The sequence below is a fragment of the Cetorhinus maximus genome, chromosome 20, assembly GCF_964194155.1.
Source record: "Cetorhinus maximus chromosome 20, sCetMax3.hap1.1, whole genome shotgun sequence".
Classification (NCBI taxonomy): Eukaryota; Metazoa; Chordata; class Chondrichthyes; order Lamniformes; family Cetorhinidae; genus Cetorhinus; species Cetorhinus maximus.
This window is the reverse complement of record NC_135898.1, coordinates 59,386,737-59,410,109: the sequence shown is the minus strand read 5'-3', so window position 1 is coordinate 59,410,109 and position 23,373 is coordinate 59,386,737. Positions and strand designations below refer to the sequence as shown.

Below are 23,373 nucleotides of genomic sequence, written 5' to 3'. Positions count from 1 at the left end.
CGTTCAATATAAGTAATCTAATATAAAATGAATTGAATTTTACAACATGAATTTGTCCAAACAAAAGGAAACTGAAGTTGGTGAACTATGCAATGCACAAAAACTTTGAGGCCATTCAGAGACTCAAGAGAATGGTACCTGACACAAGGTAACTGCTCTGAATTTTGGTCCAGGGAGAGAGCATGCCTTGGACAGGGAGGCCCAGAATTTCTTTGTGGGGTCCCAGAGTAGCATTTCTGCTCCTCTAACCCACAGAGAAGCAAAAATATAAAAAACTTACCTTGCTGGTTCTCTTTTGGCCCTGGTCCTTGTCACAGCTAGTTTGGCCTGGTGTGGTAATACTCTAACTCAGATCATGCTCCCCCACTCCAGCCTGATGTAAGAATAGCAAATCGCACGTGGATAATATCATCCACGTTCTGCGTATTTAAAGAGGACCCCAGCAGTTTGGGGCAAGTGTGGCACCCGAAATGTAAAATGGCAGTCACTCAGTTGAGGGAGGTAAAGAAGTGGTGGATAAGTTCCCCGCTCTATTTTAACGGCTAGAATGATTGACTGAGGACATGTTCCTTTTCCTCAAGTCCAGTGCAATAGTTGCATCCAACACAATGTGAATGAACTCAAGTCAACCCATTATTAATGTGAGTCTAACCATTTCAGTTTCCTCTATCGCCTGCCTTCCCACTCTGACTCCAGTAACTAAACAGCAGTATACATAAATGTAATGTGTGCTTCAGTTTAAACTAAAACTCAGGGCACCATGACACACGAGCAGCTCCACACACTACAGGTATATATAGAGCAACAACCTGAATGATGGCACAACAGGACACGGAGTGAGGTAGCATTATATCAGCAGCATTTGATGCAAGCTACTTTGTCTGAACTTAATAAAGTATTGAATGTTATCAATAAGGTAAATCCAGAATATTACTTGAATATAATCCAGAAGAGTAGCAACAAAAGAAACAATCCAAAACAGTGAAAAGTAAATTTAAAACAGATAACAGGAAAAAAAATTAAAGGATAACAAACATGTAGCATAGCTGGTGATTTATGATTAGTTGGGCCAGGTCAAAAAAAAAAATAGCATTTTCTAATTGCCCCACCAAATGGGGGTGGGGTGTGGGGGCAGTGATGAAAGGAGTGCCTGGGCCCTAGCTTTTAGTTCCTTGTTCTAAAACCTTCCTTCATGGCTGAGTGTCAAATGTTACTTGTTAACACTCCTGTCTTGGGATAGTTTATAATATCAAAGCTGATATATATATGCAGGCTATTGTTATTGTAGCATGAATCAAAAGGGGAGGAATGGTTGAGTGGGTGATGGTTGCAAAGGGAGATAATGAGACAGCAGTAGTTGGATGGGCAATTTACCCTGGCTCATGAATCTTCTCCATTTTGGCTTAATTTCACTGCAGATAAGGAACAAAGTTTAAGAAATTAAGTGTGAGGTATTTTTGTAAAACTTTGATAGATTTTGTTTTGGTAAAACAAAAACAGAATTACCTGGAAAAACTCAGCAGGTCTGGCAGCATCGGTGGAGAAGAAAACAGTTGACGTTTCGAGTCCTCATGACCCTTCGGCAGAACTGAAGTATAGTTAGGAGAGAGGCGAAATATAAGCTGGTCTAAGGTGGGGGGCGGGGGGAGAGAGAAGTTGAGGGTGAGGTGGTTGTAGGGATAAGCAAGCAGTGATAGGAGCAGATAATCAAAAGATGTCACAGACAAAAGGATCAAAGAGGTGTTGAAGGTGGTGATATTATCTAAGAAAAGTGCTAATTAAGAATGGATGGCAGGATACTCAAGGTACAGCTCTAGTGGGGGTGGGGTGGAAAGACTAACAAAGTATTAGTTGTAGATTTAAAAATAATGGAAATAGGTGGGAAAAGAAGAATCTATATAAATTATTGGAAAAAAAAGGGAGGGGGAAGAAACGAGGTGGGGATGGGGGGAGGGGGAGTTTAAGATCTAAAGTTGTTAAGTCTGTTTTTTAATTGTTATTTATAAAGTATTTTTTTGCTTCTAGATTGCTAAGACTAGAGGAGACAGAACAGCTACCAGTTGTAACAAGTTAATAGACTTCAATTACAGGGATCAAGATATCTTTTATTGAATAAACTACATAAAGTATGCACGGCATTCTTCAAAATATGTCCATGTTAGAAGTGTTAGAAAGAAAGTCCTGGAATTACAGACATGCTTCCATGGGGAATTTAGATGTAATTGTTATCTCTACACAACCTCTCCCTGTCCCGCTTTGCTTTAGAATAATTTATTTTGTACTTTGATTCTCATATTTGAAAATTCCGTGTTTGTTTTCTTGCTTCTTTTCCTTCCGGTCCAGGTGTAACATTCTGTTCACTACACATATTGAAAGTGTTCAAAACAGATAAAAGGTATTATGGCTTTAAAAGTATAAATGTTTTATGAGTAATCCTTTCAATGTTAAAATTATTCTGCAGGTAAAGTTCACATAGCAACAAGACTTTGGGATCTATCCTGGCATTCATGCTTGTTTGTTGTAATATTATTACATCAACAGTCATTCGACTTTGGCTGCAGTTATCAGCTGCTTATGAATGCTGAATTGTTAACTTTTAACAATCTTGCTTTTCTTAAAAAAAATTAGGCCTAATTAATTGATTAATTGAAGAGATCCTGATGGTCATTTTTAACAGAAGTCATGAATTGATCAGGAAAGTGCTCATCATGGAGTGCTGGGATTGAAAGCAGACATGGGCTTGGTGCTAAAGATGTAACCTGTGCCAAAATAAGAGGCCCAAGGATCAATAGAAATGGGCTCCTAAGCCTCATTACAACAATTGAGACAAGCTGATCACACCTCAATGAGCAGCTTGCCTGATGGGAGATGTATATTCCAGACCACCTGCCTCACCGGTAGCCACTTCCATGTAGGAGGGGGAAATGGAACAATACACTGATAGAACAAAAATAAAAATACCTGGAAAAACTCAGCAGGTCTGGCAGCATCTGCGGAGAGGAACTGGGTTAACGTTTCGAGTCCGTATGACTCTTCAACAGAACTAAGTTTTTTCAATACACTGGTAGAATTGGGTGTGTGGGGACGTGCCTATCATGACTCCTGTGGAGTTGGGGGAGCATTCCTGCTCCACTTGGCACTTTAGGAAGCCATAGAACTATATAATAAAAATACTTTTCTTTAGTTGACAGCCGTAGAGAGAGACCACTGAAAAAACCTAAGCGAGGGAGGCTCTGACCCACTCATCGCATAATGAATTTATCAAAGGGGTCCTATAACAGGCCCTTTAATTAGGCCCCTAATTTACATATGTGTTAGGCATCCCAACAAGTTTGGCAGAGTGACTAATGCTTGTGTAGATTGGATGCAGATCATTTCACTGCCAAATGGATATGCTCAGCACCATTTTCGGTCTAAAAAGCTGGTGCATCACATTCCAATTTCTACCCTGGTTTAAAGGACACAATGTAGCTATGTTCAGCAAAGTGGATCATATTTTCACAAGTGTATCTAATGATTTCACTGTGGTAGCCACAGATTTTACTGAAAACAATTGCCAGGTTTCAAGTGATATTAACTTCAATATAGTGTGACTCCACAGGATTGAAATATAACCCCTCTGCTGCAGCTTGTTTTTCCCTTGGCCGTAAGATAATGACAACTTCTTCCAAACAAAAAGCTTTTCTATTGTGAAGACATTAGGTTACTTGAACAACAAACTGTCCATAGCAACAAATGGCATAAAACCTTAGCAACACAATGCCCCAGCACTTCTGTGAATTCCAACACTGCTTACATAATGACATGACGCACATTGGACTTATGTGCCTTTTAAGCAATAGCTGATCACTGATTATACATTAAGTCATATTTATCAGAACTGTACACTTAGAATGTAGACAGAAAGCATTTCATAAAGAAAAATGTTACCGTTCATTTTCCCAGCTTGGTAAAGTTCAGATTAACAACAGACTCCACTGCTTGGTTAGGCACACACATTCCTGAGCGGTGGATGTTACAACATGTCACACTGCTCAGTCAGATTGAACGCACTCTGCTTCCACTCTGTCTTCAGTAAAAACTGACATTTTCTGATTTCATAGAATGCTTCACATTCTCACTAACACCACCCACACTCCACCTCCACACCACCACCACCACAGGCCACACATTTTTAATGCCTGCATAGTTTGAGTTCACTTACCTTTTCTTCTATTCCTTTCTGCAATACTTCTAAAACAAACTCTAGTGTTTGTCACCTACTTTCCATACACTTTAAGAGAACTTCCTGAATCACAAGATTAAGAACAATCTGTGGCAGGTGAATGCTGGGAAGCAGGCCAAAGGTCATCTCTTCAGCGTCAGGGATCAAATTACAGACTGAACAACCCTACCAGCCCATACAGCAGTGTCTTGGGATAAGCAAAAAACAGTTATGCCTTAATGATCAGTTATCATTTGTTCTGCTTTCTCTTTTATTAATTTCTCCCCTCCCCTTAATGATATAGATGCATCTGTCAATTTTCTTTACAAAGATATGCGTACCAAATGCCTACATTATATTGAAGAACATTATAACATTTCTGTACAGAGTCCGTGTCCTGCTTTTTAACAAGTCGCCAAAAATAAGGATATAACTTTCATCATTTGTCCAATTGTTGGCAAGCATTAACGAACCTGATAAAATAGGCAACTAACATTGGTTCATGATTAACGGAACTTCTCAACAAAATCCAAAATTGATTATTTCCACCATCCCTGCTACATTCTCACTTTAAATGCATACTTCAAAGTGACCATAAAGGCAACATAAAATGCAGCAAATCTGTGATTTCCAAGTCTGCAAGAGTCGATTACAGGCCGACATCCATTGGGCATTAGAAGACTGGGCGCACCTTCTATCTCCTAGATTAGGTGACAGCAAGACAGCTACAGGGCAGTACATGAGATGATTCCACAGAAGCGAGAAAATATTCCTTCTCTAATTAAAATGCTTTAATCCTGTTTATATTCCAAATAGTTTGTTTAAAAACCAGTTCTGCTGAAAGGCCAATGACCTAACTGAAATGGTAACCTTATGTTTTTCCCTCCACAGATGTGGCCTGACCTCCTGTGTGTTTCCAGCATTTCCTGTTTTCGTTTTAAAAACCCTCATGTCCAGTCCAAACCAAAAAAGGTGGGAAAGCTATGCATAGATCAGATGCTGGCTTCCACGCTGCCTATTTTGAATCATTTGAAGTGAATAGTCTTTAGTTTTATTGAATAATAAATTTATGAAGAAAACAAATTCGCTCTTTGTGTGCAGTTTTCTGAAATAAATTGTGACTTATTCAAAATACCTCATCCCAGCTGAACACAGTTGGAAACAGATGAAAACTGTATTCCCAGCAGGCTTTCTGCCACAAGAACATCAGCACAATGTAGAATACATTAGGTCAGTATTCCTGACTCCCTAACTCTTGGGGGTGAAATTCCTTTCAGAACAAAACAAAGACAGGAGATTGCCTGTCTGTTTAAAAGCTTACTCACCCAATTACAACCTCAGGAATCCTATGCGTCAAAGCCGCACGTTCACATAAGGGTCATTAATCATTAATTGTGGAAGAGGTAGTCATTTTCCATTGGAAGAAATGCTAACTCCACAACAACAACCTGTATTTACATAACACCTTTAATTCAATAAAATGTCTCAAGGCACTTCACAGGAACTCCAGATAACTGTCTTCTGATTATCGTGTCTGGCAACTCCTAATTCCTTACGCTGAAGAGATGATATTTTGTAACGACCACCTGCTTAAATACATTTATGATTTCATTCAAAATACTAAACGAAGAAAGTCTAACTACTTATGAGTTTGCGACACATAAAAATTAACTTCACAGATTCTTACCTCTCAGCTCCTGACATCTGTCTGTAAATGGGTCATTTCTCACCTTGTTTACCAGTAACATGTATTGGAAATTTGGGCGTGAACTGTGCATGATCTTCCAACTATTTAATTCTAAATTCAATTAATGAGGTGATGGATGTGACAAGTGAAGGAGCCTAATTGGCAAATAATCTTCCCAACATCTGACGTAGGTAACTACCTACCCAACTTTCCCCTAATCCCCTTATTCTTCTGAGCCTCGGCATGGACAATTTTATTTGAGGTGCAGGGTCATTGAAATACCAGATGACCCAAACCTGGAGAGACCTGGATTTTTCCAAAAATCCTTATTTCAAGCCAATTTGGACCAATTTAAATTTGTACTTCTGGATTGGCACTCATCATTAAAACATCAGTAAGTCAATTAGAATCTATTCTTTGCCAAAGACAAAACACAAAGCTGCTGAGAAGTGAAAATTTAACAAGTATTATGGCTCAGGAAGAGCTAATTTAAAGGAAACATTCTGTATTAGGGTGCCTTCTAGTGGTAAATGCAGGATATTGTTTTATGCCTTGAATTGCACTGTTCAGCCCATGAACATAAATCTATGATCATTTGGATGCTCTACGCAGATAAAGTTGTGTTTATCCAGTGTGCGCACAGGTTGTCAGTTTTCTTTTTAATTGGCCATAAGCGCAGTGAATTCCATCTGAGCTGTCAACCCTTCACGCACAAGCCACATGCCAACAGTCTTTATTCAGTTCTTTGTCACAGTTTGACTCAGAACTGTTCTCATTATATTTTCCAAATGTTCACACCCTCTTGTTCTGAAGGTAATTACTGACATTGACTGGGCATGCCTTAATTAGTACTAGCCATCCTTTAATGCCTTGTCTAAGTGATCATTCTTCTTGTGTGAGCCCAGGCAGTAATTAGGAACAAACTACCATACTCGTGAGTGCATCTCAGCTGACCTGATATTGTCTCCATGATTGTCTACATAGACACACATTCCAATAGGGTCACTGAACAGTGAGAAGAATCAAAAACATTAGCCCAGAAATTGGTCTGCACAGTGACCATTTCTCAGGCACTATTCAGACTACACTAAGCTCAATAAGCGGCCGGGAGAAAGTGTGAGCACATTTCCAACTGGAAATGCAATAACTCCATGGACTGGATTTTACAAGAAGTGCACTCTCCTCTACCCTGGCTGAAAAGGTCAGCCCGCCCACCCGAAACCCGACTGCCCCACAGTAATATTACACTGGGGATAGCCTGGTCAGAATGGGACTTCCACCCCTATCTGAGAGAAAGGTCCACCCTAGAGAACTGCCAAACAATATCTGAAGTCCCAGCAAAGCCAGAATTGAGTAGCGGTCACTGCTAGGACTTCAAACAATCCATGGAAGAGAAGTGCCATGGATCCCGGACTTCAGGGATTGTGTACGGGCTTGCCTGGCAGATCCTAGCGAAGGAGGGACACGGGGGTGGAGGCCGTGTTTAAGAGACCTGGGGTGGGGGCTTGGCTACGATCCTGGGACTTGCGGAGTGTAGGCGGGGTGCCTCTGATGGGCACAGGAGACCCTTCAAAGGAGGTAACCCCCTTCCTGTCCGACAGCAGCCTGTGTAATATAGTGGTGGAGGCGGAATGGGGACATTAAGTGGCCTTTAATATGGGAAACAGGTTGGGTGTAAGCAGGAACATGGCAGGCCACTTATTTTATTTAGCCCTCCCTTCAAATAAACCAGTGGGGGGGGCAGTTAAATCCAGCCCCGTATTGGGTAAGTCTAATCAAGAGGCAGCCTTTGCCCATGCCTGAAGCAGGTGTTAGTTCTTTCACATGTACAAATAAGCAGCCTAATGCCTGCTTGAGGCCCATCTGCAGGGCTAGTTTGCCTTGAGGCAGCGAACGACAAATGAAGGTTGCGCTTTGAGAAACTATCCCTAGGGATTGCCTGCAATAAAGAAGATAAGTAACCTGAATATAAACACTTCTGCTCTTACTGACCCCACATTTAAACCTCCCCCCCCCCCGACCCCCACCACAACCACCACCACCTTCAGGTCATCCTGCATCCCAGGCCCCAAATCATTAGCCTACCCCAGCTTCCGTTCTTGATCATAACCGTCCCCCTGCCAAACCCTCTCTCAGATCCCACAACCAGTACAAAGATTGGTCCAGGCCACGACAATGACCCTATAGGCCCCAATCCTCAACATTTAATACTTACCTGAGAGTTATTGTGATTCCAGCAGCAGCCCAAACATGGATTCCCCTTCACCAGAGGGTTCTTCATGTTTTTCCAGCAATACTGAAATGAGAGCTGTGCCCTAATATCTGGAGAGTGTGGGGCCTCAGCATTCAGGCACAGTGGGAGGGAGGGGAAAGTTCAGGGGCCACATTGCCACCGGCGTGCCCAAAAATGGTTGTGACCTAAATTCAAGGCCCCTGACTGAATTTCTTCTACTTCCAAGCAGAGATCACTGGGGTCAATAACTGTATACCTTTTCCACTGGTTGAGGTCAGCTAACTCAACACAGAGTACAGGTCAAGCCTGGAACCTCTGATCCGTATGGTTTAGTATCGGGCATATTCCTGGAGGTATCATCACATGACTTCCTGCCTCCAACCACCTGCCACAGACACTCCTGCCATTGGTGTCCTAATATCTCCACACGTAATGAAAGCTACATGTAAATCCGATACAGAACATGTGCAACTCACAAGTTACAACAGAAGACAATTTGCAGTTGTGCATTTGGTCCATGCACGCAATCTCTGCGGGTGGCATAAGCAACATTTGCTTGATTTTAATCAGTGTTACTGATGTCTATTTATTATAAGCTGATGTTTGCAGCTTTGCATTAGCGCTACTTTGATTGAGTGGATTAGTAAAGCATTACACTCTGCTCCATCTAAGATCAACTGTTCCTTTGCAGCTTCTTTATGCTAGGTTGCATGCACTTAATAAACTTCTGAAATACGAGAACGCTGGATGATAGAAACTGTTCAAAAATAGATTTGCACATGAGAAACAGCAAGCCATGCAAAGTTCCAGTCCAACACGCGAGGTTCCAGCAGCTATGTTTAGGCACATGCCATATTACAATACCTGATTTGACGGTAATGAGGTGATTGTGTCTGTATCTGTAGCCTTTGGCTAAAAAATTGAATCAAAATGTAAATAAGCGAACAAGTTTGACCAGCCAAATCTACTGTAGCATTGGTGCCACACAAACTCTACTTATTAACTATGGAATTTCAAGAGTTGGAATCATCATTTTTATTCAGCTGTCACAGAAAAACATTGAAAAGACATGCCTTCATGACAAAATATCCGATAAGTTTTTTTTAATTGTTTATAAGTACAATCAGATAAATCCCATTGATGTGCATGATTACATTACTTGCCCCTGATGTCATTGTAACAAATGACGAATGCTTCACAATCCCCAAGCAAACAATGATCCGAGAAACATGATTCACCAGCAAAACGGAGATGTATGTAGCCCTGTGCAAAGTGCATTTATGTGCCAGCATTCTACGTTATACAGTGGATGGGTCCAGTCTGGATCACAATCTCACTTTGATGGTGATGAGTGAAATTGAGGTGGATCAGCAATGTTGGGTTCAGGGAAAATGATGGGCAACTTATCGCAATCAGTTTCCACAAGACTTCTACCAAGTAACTTCAGGTTACACTGACAGATACCCAAGCCTATATCATCAAGGAGAAACAGGCAGGTAGGTGGTGCAAGAGTCCCCTGAGTGCATCTCACCGTCCAACATTCAGCCCTGAATACTAATGAAAGTGATGGTTCATCTGGGAGTGCAGCCAGAGCCAAGTCCATGGCACCGATGTTGGCTCAGCTGTACAGGGGGGCATGAAGAAGTCTGAAAGTGCAATAGTGATGGAAGATTTGATAGTTAGGGGAACAAACAGGCATTTCTGCAGTCACAGGTGTGAATCCAGGATGGTGTGTTGCCTCCCTCATGCCAGGGTCAAGGATGTCACTGAACAGCTACAGAGCACACTTTGTCAGCGGGGGAGGGGATTGAACAGCCAGCACTCATAGTCCACATCAGTACCAAACACATAGGTAGAAAGAAGGTTGTGGTCCTGCAGTCAGAATTTAGGGAGCTATGTAGGAAATTAGCAAGCCGGACCTCAAAAGTAGTAATCTCAGGATTCATCCCAGTACCACACACAAGTGAATACACAAATAGAAGGATAGGGCAGATGAATGCATGGCTGGAGAGATGGTGCTGGAGAGAGGGCTTTAGATTCTTGGGACATTGGGATCAGTTCCAGAAGAGATGGGAATTATATAGGCGAGACAGGTTGCACCTAAACAGAACCAAGACAAATTTCCTTGTGGGGTGGTTTGCCAATGCTTTTGGGGAGGGTCTAACCTAACTTGGCAGGGGTGTGGGAACCAGGAGGTGATACTAGAGAGGGGTACCAGGATGCACAGAATATTGGGAGAGACAGATAGAACTAGAGTAGGAATTAGTAAGGTAATAGGTAGGTTCAGTGTAAGAGGAAAAGTAATAAGTTATGGTTACAGGGCATGCATGTGAATGTACGGTGTGTGGTAAATAATATTGGTGAGTTGCAGACACAGCCATGTGGAAATATGATGCTGTAGCGATAACAGAGACCTGGCTTAAAGAAGGGCATTGTTAAATATTCCTAGATATAAAGTGTTCAAGGAAAGATAGGAAAGGAGGAGCAGTGGCAGTACTGATTAAGGAGAATATTGCAGTGCTAGAGAGAGAGAGGATGTCCCAGAGAAGTCAAGGACAGAATCTATCTGGCTAGAGCTAAGGAACAAAAAAGATGCAATTACATTGCTCAGTGTAGTCTATAAACCACCAACTAGTAAGAAAGGTGCAGAGGAATAAATTTGCAAGGAAATTACAGAGGAGTGCAAGAATTATATAGTAGTTATAATGGGGGACTTTAATGATCTGAATATAAACTGGGATAGTAATAGTGTAAAGGGCAGAGAGGGGCAAGAGTTCCTAGTGTGAGTTTAGGAGAATTTTCTACAGCAGTATGTTTCTAGTCCAATGAGAAAGGAGGCACTGCTGGACCTGATTTTTGGAGATGTGGTGGGCCAAGTGGATCATCTGTCAGTAGGGGAGCATTTAGGGGACAGTGATCATTGCATCATAAGGTTTAGGTTGACTATAGAAAAGGACAAGGAGCAATCCAGAATAAGAGTAATTAACTGGGAAAAGCCAAATTCAATGCGGTAAGAATGTATCTGACCCAGATAAATAGGAATCAAAGATTAGCAGACAAAACTGTAACTGAACAATGGGCTATCTTTAAAAAGAGATAGTTCGAGAATAGTCAAGGTAAATTCCCAGAAAGGAGAAAGGTAGGGCAACTAAATCCAGAGCTCTCTGGGTGATGAAAGAGATAGGGGTTAAGCTGAAGCAGAAAAAGTGTGCTTACAACAGATGTCAGGTTGGATAATACAATTGAAAACCAGGCCAAATATAGAAGGTTCAGAGGAGAATTGAAAAAACAAATAAAAGAAGCGAAGAGAGGGTATGAGAAGAGACTGCTAGCTAACATAAAAGGGAATTTAAAAGTCTTCTATAGGCATTATAAATATAAAAGTACGGGGAGAGGAGGAGTGGGGCCGATTCAGGACCAAAAAGGCATTGTATGCAAGGAGGCAGGGGCATGACTGAGGTACTGAATGAGTACTTTGCATCTGTCTTTACCAAGGAAGAAGATGCTGTCCAGGTCATAGTGAAAGGAGGAAATTCAGAAACTTGTAGGGTTTAAAATTGATGAGGAGGAGGTATTGAATAGGCTGTCTGTACTTAAAGTTGATAAGGCACCAGGATTGGATGAGATGAGTACTGACGGAAATGAGAGCGGAAATTGCAGAGGTACTAGTCATAATTTTCCAATCTTCCTTAGACTCAGGAGTAGGAACATAGGAACATATGAGCAGGAGGGGGTCATTTCACCCTCAAGCCTGCACTGTCATTTAACTAGATCATGGCTGACCTTCTACCTCAATGACACCTTCCCACACTATACCCGTACTTCTTGATGTCATTGGTATCTAGAAATCTATCAACCTCTGCTTTGAACAAATTCATTGACTGAGCCTCTGCTGCCCTGTGGGGGAGAGAATGCCAAAGGTTCACCACCCTCTGACTGAAGAAATTCCTCCTCATTCCTGTCCTAAATGGCCTATGTCTTATGCTGAGACTATGTCTCCTGGTTTTAGACCACCCCCCAACCAGGGGAAGTAGCCTTCCTCCATCTAACCTGTCGAGCCCTGTAAGAATTCTGTACACTTCAACGAGGTCATCTCTCATTCTTCTAGAGAATAGGCCCAGCCTCCTCAATCTCTCCTCATAGGACAATCCTGCCACCCCCAGTATTCATCTGGTGAACCTTCATTTCACTCCGCCTATGGCCAGTGCATCCTTCGTTAAATAAGGAGACCAAAACTGCACATAATACTCCAGGTGTAATCTCACCAAGGCTCTATACAACTGCAACAAGACTTCCTTACTCCTGTATTCAAATATCCTTGTGAAAAAGGCTAATATATAATTTGCCTTCCTAATTGTTTGTTGCACCAACATGTTAGCTTTCAGTGACTTATGAATGAGTCAAGGGGTGATGCCAGAGGACTGGAGAATTGCAAATGTTACACCCTTGTTCAAACATAGGTGTAAAGATAAGCTCAGCAAATATGAGTCAGTTTAAGCTTAGTGGTGGGGGAAGCTTTTGAAATGCTATTTCATGAGAAAATTAATTGTAATTTAGGCAAATATGGGTTAATTAAGAAAAGCCAGCATGGATTTGTTAAGGGTAAATCGTGATTAACTAACTTGCTGGAATTTATTGATGAGGTAACAGAGAGGCTTGATGAAGGTAATGCTGTTGTTGTGGTGTACATGAATTCCAAAAGGCATTTGATAAGGTGCCACATAACTGCTTTGCGAGCAAAGTTAGAGCTCATGAAATAAAACGGACAGTAGCAACATGGATACAAAATTGGATGTGTGGCAGGAAACAAAGAGTAATGGTAAACAGTTGTTTTTCAGACTGGAGGGAGTTTTATACTGGAGTTCCCTCGCTATTGGTGTTAGGACCACTGCTCTTCTTGACCTAAACCTTGGTGTACAGGGCATAATTATAAAATTTACACACGATACAAAATTTTGAAGTATTATGAACGATGCAGATGATAATCTGTAACTTCAACAAGGCATGGACAAGTTGACGGAATGGGCGAACAAGTGGCAGATGAAACTTAATGTAGATAATTGTAAGGTGATTCATTTTGATAGAAAGAATGCAGAGAGACAATATAAAATAAATGATACAATTCTAAAGGGGTGCAGGAGCAGAGAGACCTGGGTGTATATGTGCATAAGTCATTGAAAGTGGCAGGACAGGTTGAGATAAAATATTGGTTCAGCCTCAACTGGAGCCTCACCTAGCATCCAGTCCTGGGCCCCACACTTTAGGATGGCGTGAGGATAGTGGAGAGGGTGCAGATAAGATTCATAAGAATGGTTCCAGGATGGGGAACTTCAGTTACACAGGAAGATTGGAGAAGTTCTTCTTGAAGAGAAGGTTGAGAGGAGATTTGATAGAGGTATTCAAAATCATGAGAGTTCTGGACAGAGTAGATAGGGAGAAACTGTTCCCATTGATGGAAGGATCGAGAAAGAGAGAGGCAAAGATTTAAGGTAATTGGCAAAAGAAGCAATGGTGACATGAGGAACAACTTTTTTACGCAACGAGTGGTTAGGATCTGGAATGCACTGGCTGAGAGTCTGGTGGAGGCAGGGCCAATTGAGGCTTTCAAAAGGGGTTGGATCATTATCTGAAAAGGAAAAGTTTGCAGAGTTACAGGGAAAAGGCAGCAGAATAGCACTGGGCCAATTGCTCCTTCAGAGGGCCAGCACATACACAATGGGCCAAATGGTTTCCTTCTGTGCTGTAACCACTCTATGATTCTATCTGTTGATGGCGTTGGTACAGCATAGAGGAAAGTGATAGTGAGAAGAAATAACTGAAAACTAAGGAAGGCCAAAAGAAGTGGCCAATATTCCTTTAAATTTACTTCTGAGTTTCTTGGTGGTTAATTTAAAACCATTAGCAAATGCATGAATAAAAATAATTTATCCAATTTATGTGGAGAATGGACACATCTATAAGCTGCCTTATTTAAAATTAATTTAAAATCTAAAAGGTCAATTTATCTGATAATGGCTTTGATGAATATCTCCTTGAATAAGGGCCTAGTACTGATTAACCCTGTCAGCTTCACCACATCTTGATGAGCCGAATGAGATAATTTTCCAATTGGGTACCAGCAGTGGGGATATTTGCATATATGGGAAGATCACCATCACGTAGCCAGTGAGAGGAGAGGTACACAGACACTAATATCCACTTGGAAAATTACCCCTCAGCCTCTTATTTTAACATAAAACACATTGGAACCTTGATTATAATAAAATTTCCTACTTTCTCCAATTAGATGCATCATGCAATTTCTCCGAATCTATAACTACTATCAAAACTGAGAAAAGGAATAAAATTAGAAGCTTTTAACAATTCATAATTGTGACCAATTCTATGTTAACATTCTGGACGCAAGCATTACAAAACAGTCATAAAAGTAGTGCACCATAAACCTAATAACCACAATATAGTTTATGTGATCTATGCTTTGGGTACATAATGCAAAGACTCTGTGCTCTCTAAATTGTCTGAAACCCTGTTTACCTGGCAATTGTGTCTCCCAAGAAAAGCACAAATTATTTTTACAGGGGTGAAGGCTCAGTAAAATTTGCCAACTCAGAATATTTGCACTTTCTCCATACAATTTATTTTCATGCATGCAAATTATTTTACTATGGCCTTAATAAAATTGCTACTGTGAATAGGGTTATATCATTGAAGAGCTCTTCAGACTGAAGTTGGAAGGTCCTTGCAAAAATATTTGAAATCAGAAATATGATTTTTAAAAATCACATGTAACATCTGACTTAACATTAAGTGAAACATATAAGACTGCATCTGATTGTTAATTGTCAAACATATTTACAAGCTTAGGGTGCAGTAACAATGAGTGCTCAGTCTTTTCACATTATTTATTGATTACTATACATTGTATGTCCAGACACATGTCCTGTGTTAAAAAATAAATGCCAACACAGACCCACCTGATCACCCATTGAACTGCTTTCATTTCCCATTGTGATTCAACTTCAGTGCCACAGAAGAAGCAGGAAAGGGGAAGAAAGGAAACTGAAAGAAAACACGAATAAACAACTCATATGATAACTGTGTGTAAATGAGTGGGCATTGTACAATTTGGGAGTGCAAACCAAACATTGGGACTACTAAAGAAATGAACAAAACAGCAAACAGCACATGAAGGCTTTGAACAATTTTTAAGTCTTCACCTAGTGGGATTCCTCAGAAGAGAAGGTGAAGAAAGACAGTTTGAAAGAGATTACTTATGAAATAAAAAGGATTCTATGAATGGAATGCTATTATTAGGAGAAAAAGACAATGCCTAATGGTGATGTGCTCAAATTCTAAAACAGAATAGTATTAGCATTTTAATTACATCATAACAGGATGCAAGTGTGGTCTATGAGGTTCAATTCCAATGGAATACTAAAGGAGCCATGAATAGTGGGAGTGGTATTGCCGCTGGGCTATTAATCCAGGGACGCAGGGTAATGCTTTGGGGACCTGGGTTCAAGTCCTGCCATGTCAGATGGTGGAATTTGAATTCAATAAAAATCTGGAATTGAAAGTCTAATGATAACCATGAAACCATTGTCAATTGCTGTAAAACTTATCTAGTTCACTAATGTCCTTTAGGGAAGGAAATCTGCTGTCCTTTCCTACCCTACAAGTGACTCCAGGTTGTGGTTGATTGAAATGGCCAAGCAAGCCATTCAGTTGTCAAGGGCAACTAGGGATGGGCAATAAATGCTGGCCCAGCCAGTGAAGCCCACATCCCATGAATGAATAAAAAAACGAATCAGGAGCTCTACTCATTACACCTTCTAAGCTTTACCTTTAACCCTACAAGGATGTTTAACTTCTCAGCAGCTGTTGATCTTGTTAAGGGAGTCCCCTTCCTGTGTTCAGAAGAACTTTGATACATAAATTAATGACATTGACTACCACGAGTGGGAGTGTAACCTCCCAACTTGGAGAGAGCACCCTCTGACAAACAAGATTCATTAGGGAACATGCAGAATACTCAAATGCCTTACAAGCAGAGGCGCGAAAGAAATCACGAATTTCACAAAACCAGAATTAAATGTACTGGAGAAGGTTACCAGCTTACGCTTTTTACAGATTATTTAATGTTCCTCTCCTTAAACCTATGACTTTTTAAACCCTTAAGAATGATGCTAGTTTTTCATCATTCTCCAGAGACTTCTTGGACAGCTTTAATGAAAAGATGGTAAGAATGTATTTGATGGGTATAATCTGTGCTGTTTTAAATATTGATTCCTGTGGTCTTCTGTGCTATCTGATTGTCCAGACAATTTGATTAGATCACAGTTGGATATATTCTGAAGCCTTTCCAAGAGAATATTTTATTTATCATATATTTCAAATGATCACAAGTCATTTCCAACTGTTTAAAAGTTATTTTTTATTTTTTGTTTCTGTTTTGTTTTTCATGTCTATTTGTTCCTCTGACATGATCGTTTCAGTTGCATTAAGTACGAAAATCTCTATGAAATACTTATTAACCTGTCTGTTATCTCTTTAGGCTCTTTGGTGATAATAGTGCAAGAAATTCTGTTATGCAACAGTGTCACAAGTCTTAATGACCAAGCACAACAGATTTACCAACCCAACCCCGATATAGTTGAGATAGATAGATGAAAGAGAAAGAAAACAAAACGTCCATTTATGAAGCACCTTTCCACACCTGGAGTATTGTGTGCAGTTTTGGTCTCCTTGCCTAAGAAAGGATATACTTGCCAGAGAGGGAGTGCAGTGAAGGTTCACCAGGCTGATTCCTGAGATGGTAGGATTGTCGTATGAAGATAGATTGGGCCAACTAGGCCTGTATTCACTGGAGTTGAGAAGGATGAGAGGAGATCTCATTGAAACATATAAAATTCTGACAGAGATGTATAGACTGGATACAGGAATGATACTACCTCTGGCTGGGGGTTCTAGGACAAAGGGTCACAGTCTCAGGATACGGGGTAGACAATTTAGGACTAAGTTGGGGAAAAACTTGTTCACTCAGAAGGTGGTGAACCTATGGTATTCTCTACCACAGAAGGCTGTGGAGGCCAAGTCACTGAATATATTTAAGAAGGAAATAGATAGATTTCTGGACTCTAAAAATGTCAAGGGGTATGGAGAGAGCCCAGGAGTATGATGTTGAGATAGAGGATAAGCCATGATCATACTGAATGGGGGAGCAGGCTCGAAGGGCTGAATGGCCTATTCCTGCTCCTATTTTCTTTGTTTCTATGTTTCACCCCCTCAAAATGTCTTGAAGCACTTTACATCCAATCAAGTATTTCTAAATGTAATCACTGTAATGAAGGCAAATTGGAAAACTATTTTTTTGCTGAAAAAAAATTTCTGTAAGAAAATAGACATTAAATTAACAGTGATCTTTTTAGTATTGAGTCAGAAATTGCAGTATACTTGGAATGCTAAATTTGTCTGTAGACCATCACTGATGCTGATGCTACAGAAGCTCAAAATTTCAAAAGTGATGGCTGACCAGACATCTATGGTAGGCCACGTTCTGCACCTTGACCATAAGATGGAGGGCTGTCAGTAAAAAGCTGTACCAAGCAAGGGTGTTCAGAGAGTACTTTTCCTATCTACACCTTAGCCAGAAGCACTGCCTAAGGCAGCTACCTTTCACCAAGGTGGTGAATGAACTGCTCCACCTTCTTCCACTGGACCTGCAGCCACACAGCAGGGTGAGGACAGCACTGCCAGTGGCCATCAAGATTACCACGGCCCACTCTTTTTACGCCAGTGGATATTTCCAAGATGGAACCAGCGGCAATGCCAACATTTCACAATTTGCTGTGCATCACTACACCCAGAAGGTGACAGAAACCCTGGAGAGAGGATAGGGAACTTTCAAATATTAGTCTTTTATTTTCCAGATTTTTTGAGCCATCCTTTGGTGTAATTCAAACCTCTATTTTCAATATTTAAAGAAAGTACCTGAAACTCACCTTTGTAACAGCAGCAACTCCTATCCAGCTTCACCTATTCATTCAACCAAGTACCTTGTTGTACATTTGTTTGACATCTTGAATGTGCAGCAAATTTGCTGATTAGAGGATTAAGTGCCCTATAGTCTAAGATCTATTTGCTGTAAAGAGAGACATTTGCCGAAGCTTTTCATCTTGCATTCATCAGGACAAATGCAAGAATGTCAAATTTCAAACAATCACATTGCAATTTGGCATTCTTGTGTTTGTCCTGATGCGTGCAAGATGAAAAGCTTCGGCAACATGTCTCTCTTTACAGCAATATTTAAGTTATGTAATATCAAGTGACTGTTAGTCTAAAATGTGTTATCAGTTTACAGATAAATAAAAATAATGAGTCAGCCCGTGTTGTTGCTATATATCATGTGTCAAGTAAAATCTCTTCAGGCCAGCACTATGAAGCAGACATTTGGTAACAGACACTCAACACTAGTAATATGAGAAGGTGATCAAAGGGAACTCGTTGCCATGCACGCAATGATTTCGCAAGTAATTTTTTTTTGAAAATGGATTCAGAAATGTTTTTCAATAGTAGTGCTGTAGAATGCAAAACAAAGTGAAATTTACACATGGCAAAAACTTTGTAGAGAATACAGCCCTAACTTTATGTCTTTGATTGTAACAATATCTTTTTCTCTGTATCATATTAATGAACTAGACACATTTTACATGTTTCCAAGTTCCTTTTTTTAATGGGATACAGTCCATTGTGGCCAAATTGATATTCAGATTCAGATTCATTGCCAACTTCTTGAATTTTGTACTCAATGCTTATACATTTGAAATGCAGAAATGCTTTGTCCTGTGTATGGCTTTTCCATCCTCAGCACCACATCTAAAGATTTGTGCAGCTGCTCTTTTCCTTTTTTCTTCAACTCCATTGAATAATTTGGCATTTAATGCACACTATCATTCACCGTTCTTTTACACAAATTAACCTGTTTATGCCTCCTCCTGCAATCTTGCTCCCAGTTGTCATGTTCATTTACTGGTTTCATCAGCAAATTTCAATATTAGAGTTTATTCCAGGATCCAATGCTTCTGGTAGGAAATGGTATTTATAAGGTTTGCCAATGGGCAAATCACTGGCATGTAGCCCATGATTTTTCATCCATTAAAATGAACGGATGAAAGCTCCTGAGGGGCATACCTGAGATTCCCTAATATGCAATCCCTGTAAGTGCTGTCCTCTCCTAGCAGTGCTCGGTTGCAAAGTCCCATTCCCTCTACGCCCATGGTCAACCCGCTTAGAACAATAGAAGTTACAACTTGAAATAAGCTGTTCAGCTCAACTGGTCCTTTTTCTTTTAGTAATTCATGGAATGTGGGTGTTGCTGGCAAGGCCAACATTTAGTGCTCATCCCTAATTGCCCTTGAGAAGGTGGTGGTGAACTGCTTTCTTGAACCGCTGCAGTCCATGTGGTGTAGGTACACCCAACAGTGCTGTTAGGGAGGGAGTTCCAGTCCATATTGGTGTTTATCCTCCACAAGAGCAGTTGTCTTAATCCCATACGCTAACCCTGTTCCCAAATTCCTGTATCACCCCTTTCCTTCATGTATGCTTCAATCAATATCATGCTCCAAGAACTAACCCTGATAGTGCATCCCAGAGCCTCACAGCAATGTGTCAAAGCTTTCTCCTGTTCTCTGTCATTTACATTTAATCTTACATCTATGTCCCTTTGATCTCGATATAGGTTTTCAAACTTTCCCTAAAATACAGAACTTCTATATTTTCCTCTCTCATTAAATTTAGTGAGAAATGTGCTTTAAGAAACATTTTTTTATTTCAGCGCAGCAATCATAAGAAAGTAATTACCATATTTGCTATCAGCCTTTCTATTTGTGCAATCCCTTTCAGTTCTGATTGACTGAAGCTAATATTATGATATCATTGCCTTACTACTTCAGAATGCAAAATAACAATTGCTTCATTTGGTTCAGCTGTACTGTTAATTCAAATGACCTTCAGTTACTATTGTCATGATCCGGTTAGGGACAACTAACTTTTTGTTTAAAGTAGATAAGGTTTGAAATCCCAGTCACCCACTAAGATAATAAAGCCACAAGATTCCACGGTTTTAAACAAACAAAATAAACTTCACTATACAAAGTCAGAAAAGTAAAGCAAATTACAATATCTATCTTATACTCTAACATTCAGAATTAATATGAGGTAATTATGAATTAACAGGAAACTGGTCAAATACACCACACTGCACATTAAATGGTCATTGATTGACCACTAAAAAGCCTCATTAGGTTTTAGGGCAGGTGGCTGGCTGATGCCTTACTGGCCCCCTGAAATATACAGGTCAAGTCGGGGTAGGCAGGAAGGCAGTGGACTGGCCACCCATTTTATTTTACGTGTCCCTCCCACCTCACCATAAATTTCATACCCATATTGCGAAAATGATATAGAAGCGCTGGACAAAGTGCAAAATATATTTACAAAGTTGATACCAGAACTAAGAGGGCACAACTATCAGGAAAGACTGGACAGGCTGTAATTCCTTTCTATAGAAAAGAGAAGACTGAGAGGTGAGCTGTTGGGGAGGCATTTAGAATTATGAAAGGGTTCAATAGGGTAAATGTAGAGATAATATTCCCACTCATGGGGGAGTCTAAAATCAGGGGACTGTAAATACAAGCTAGCCACTACTAATCCCATAAGGATTTTCGAAGAAACTTCTTTACTCAGAGAATGGTGAGAATTTGGAATTCGCTATCACAGGGAGCAATGAGGCAAATAGAATGGATGCTTTTAAGGGGAAGCTAGATAAGGACATAAGGGAGAAAGAAATAGAAGTTAAGTTGAAAGGATGAGAAGAAGTAATGTGGGAGGAGGCTTATGAGGAATATAAATTCCTGTATTGACCTATTGTGTCAAACGGTCTGGTTCCATGCAGTAAAACGTTATGTCATTTTATGTGAGAATTGTGGTAATAACTTCACAGCCGAACACTCGATATTGCATCACATTGAAGAGAAAAGTGACCAATAAAGCTCGATCATTTGTTGTAGTGGCTTGAGGACATGGATTTTCAATTGAAAGAGCAGCGGTCATCATTTTCAGTTTTCTCAGAATGATAGTCATTCCTCCTTCATCCATTTCTAATTTGCCAGCTTGGTTTGCAACAATGGTGAGCTGCTATGAAGAATCGTAGGTAATTGTATCATTACCTAATGTGATTACTTGCTTCAATTCTAGCATTTTTGCAGACCTATTAAATTATTAAGCAATTTTAAATCCATACATGGAACGTCATTGAATTCCCCCATCAATAGAAAATTGTCAATACAAAATTGAGAAATGTTAGCACAATGACACAACTGTGTCAAAGTCAAATTCTAAAAGGAATCTAAACAAACATTGAGCCAAAAGCACGGGCAGAACTTTAAGCCAACGATCTGCGTGTTTCACAACAGCATATGTAAGGCACTTGGCGGGTTGCACTTTAAGGGGAACTCAGAGGTGAGGGCACAGTAACGTTGTGCAGTGCTCGCCAGGGTCGCCTGTTGGACTTCAAGGTTGAGGCGACTTAGGGGGGTTGGGGGGAGCAAGGACTGCACTGCAGTTGAAGCAAGCTTGGCAGGGAGGCAAAGGCTGCACTGTGGTTGAGGTGAGTTGTGGGGGACAAGGACTACACTGCATTTGATGGCAGTGCACAAGCACATGCTGGGCTGAGGGGAGGGAAGCAGCCATGCATTAGGAAGACCTTGTAGAAAGTGACCATTCCTCCACAGCTGAGACAGTTCAAGCGCAGCCACATTGACATGCCTGGAGTTGGGCCTCTAGATTATCTGCCCACTCAAGCAACGCAAATGCATGAAAGTGCCACCAAATGCCATAAAGTAAGCGGGGACGAGGCAGAAGAGAGCGACAGAGGCGCCTGGCTGGGCAGAGGGAGGAGTGGCACCCTCAGGAAGAAGGGGCGGTTTTGGGCTCTCACACACGCCATTGAAGAGCCACGGCAAGCCTTCACTGGTCAGCACCTACTAGACCAAGGGCTTATAGACGCCGCCTTTCATTCCTGCAGATGACCGAGAACCAGTGTCGCTGGAGACTGCAAATAACCAGGGAACTGGTCGGTCACATCTGCCAGCTGCTACAGGATTTGGCGCCATCGGGACATGGAGAGCCTCCATTGCCAGTGACCATGAAAGTGACCACGGTGCTCAATTTTTACGCCAGTGGCTCCTTTCAGGGCTCCACAGGTGACCTTTGTGGGATCTCATATGCATCCACCCACAAATGCATCCATGACGTCACAGATGCCATCTTGGTGAAGGTACACTACATTGTGCATTTTGCAAGGGACCAGGAAAGCCAGAATGCAAGAACATGGGGATTTGCCCAGGTCTCAGGCTTGCCACAGGTGCAGGGTGCCATCAACTACACTCATGTGGCACTCAGATCTCCGTGGCAACAAACAGTCAACTACGTCGACTGCAAGAGCTTCCACTCGGTGAATGTTCAGCTGATGTGCAACCACCACAAACGCATACTGCAGGTGTGCGCCTGGTTCCCAGGGAGTGTCCACAACTCCTACATCCTTAGTAGGCCTCGGATCCCAGACGTCTTCCAGGGAAAACAGAGGTTGCAGGGATGGCTCCTCGAGGTCAAGGGCTACCTGCAGAGAATGTGGCTGATGATATCCATGCAGCGACCTCAGACTGCAACAGAGTGAAAGTATAATGAGGGTCATACTGCAACTTGCACCTTGGTGGAGCAGACCATCAGGATGCTGAAAATGTGGTTCTGGTGTCTGGATTGGTCTGGTGGAGCCCTGCAATATAGTCCACAGAGGGTGTTAAGCATCGTCGTTGTCTGCTGCGCCCTTTACAACGTGGCACTGCAATAGGGAGAGGAGCTGGCTGAGGAGGAGATAGAGGAGCTGGAGGCCCCTCCGATGAGGAGAATGTCGACAGGGACGAGGGTGAAGAGGTCCTTGAAGGTGATGATGACAGAGATGAGGCCATCACACTGGCCAGACAAGGCAGGCGTGCTCGGGAGGCTCTCACAGCTGCTAGATTTGTGGAGGATGATGACAACATGCAGTGAGGAGACACCATAGATCCTAACATTGCATCTGTGAACGGTTGACTCCAGTCTGACTAACGGCAGTGCACACACCCTCTGTGAGAATGCTCCTGTCATGGAGACGAAGCAGAGGCCCTCATAGTCACTTGATTCCAGGAGGATCTT

General features: G+C 41.3%; 1 protein-coding gene across 1 annotated transcript in view; it reads right to left on the bottom strand.

Moving 5' to 3' along the window:
* LOC144694412 (uncharacterized) overlaps window positions 1-23,373 on the bottom strand; it is a 296,780-nt gene that overhangs the window by 242,123 nt on the left and 31,284 nt on the right. Inside the window, exon 3 of the mRNA XM_078564775.1 lies at window positions 15,099-15,183. Coding sequence (XP_078420901.1) covers window positions 15,099-15,131 — 33 coding nt within the window. The 5' untranslated portion in view covers window positions 15,132-15,183. The remainder of the gene's footprint in view (window positions 1-15,098; window positions 15,184-23,373) is intronic.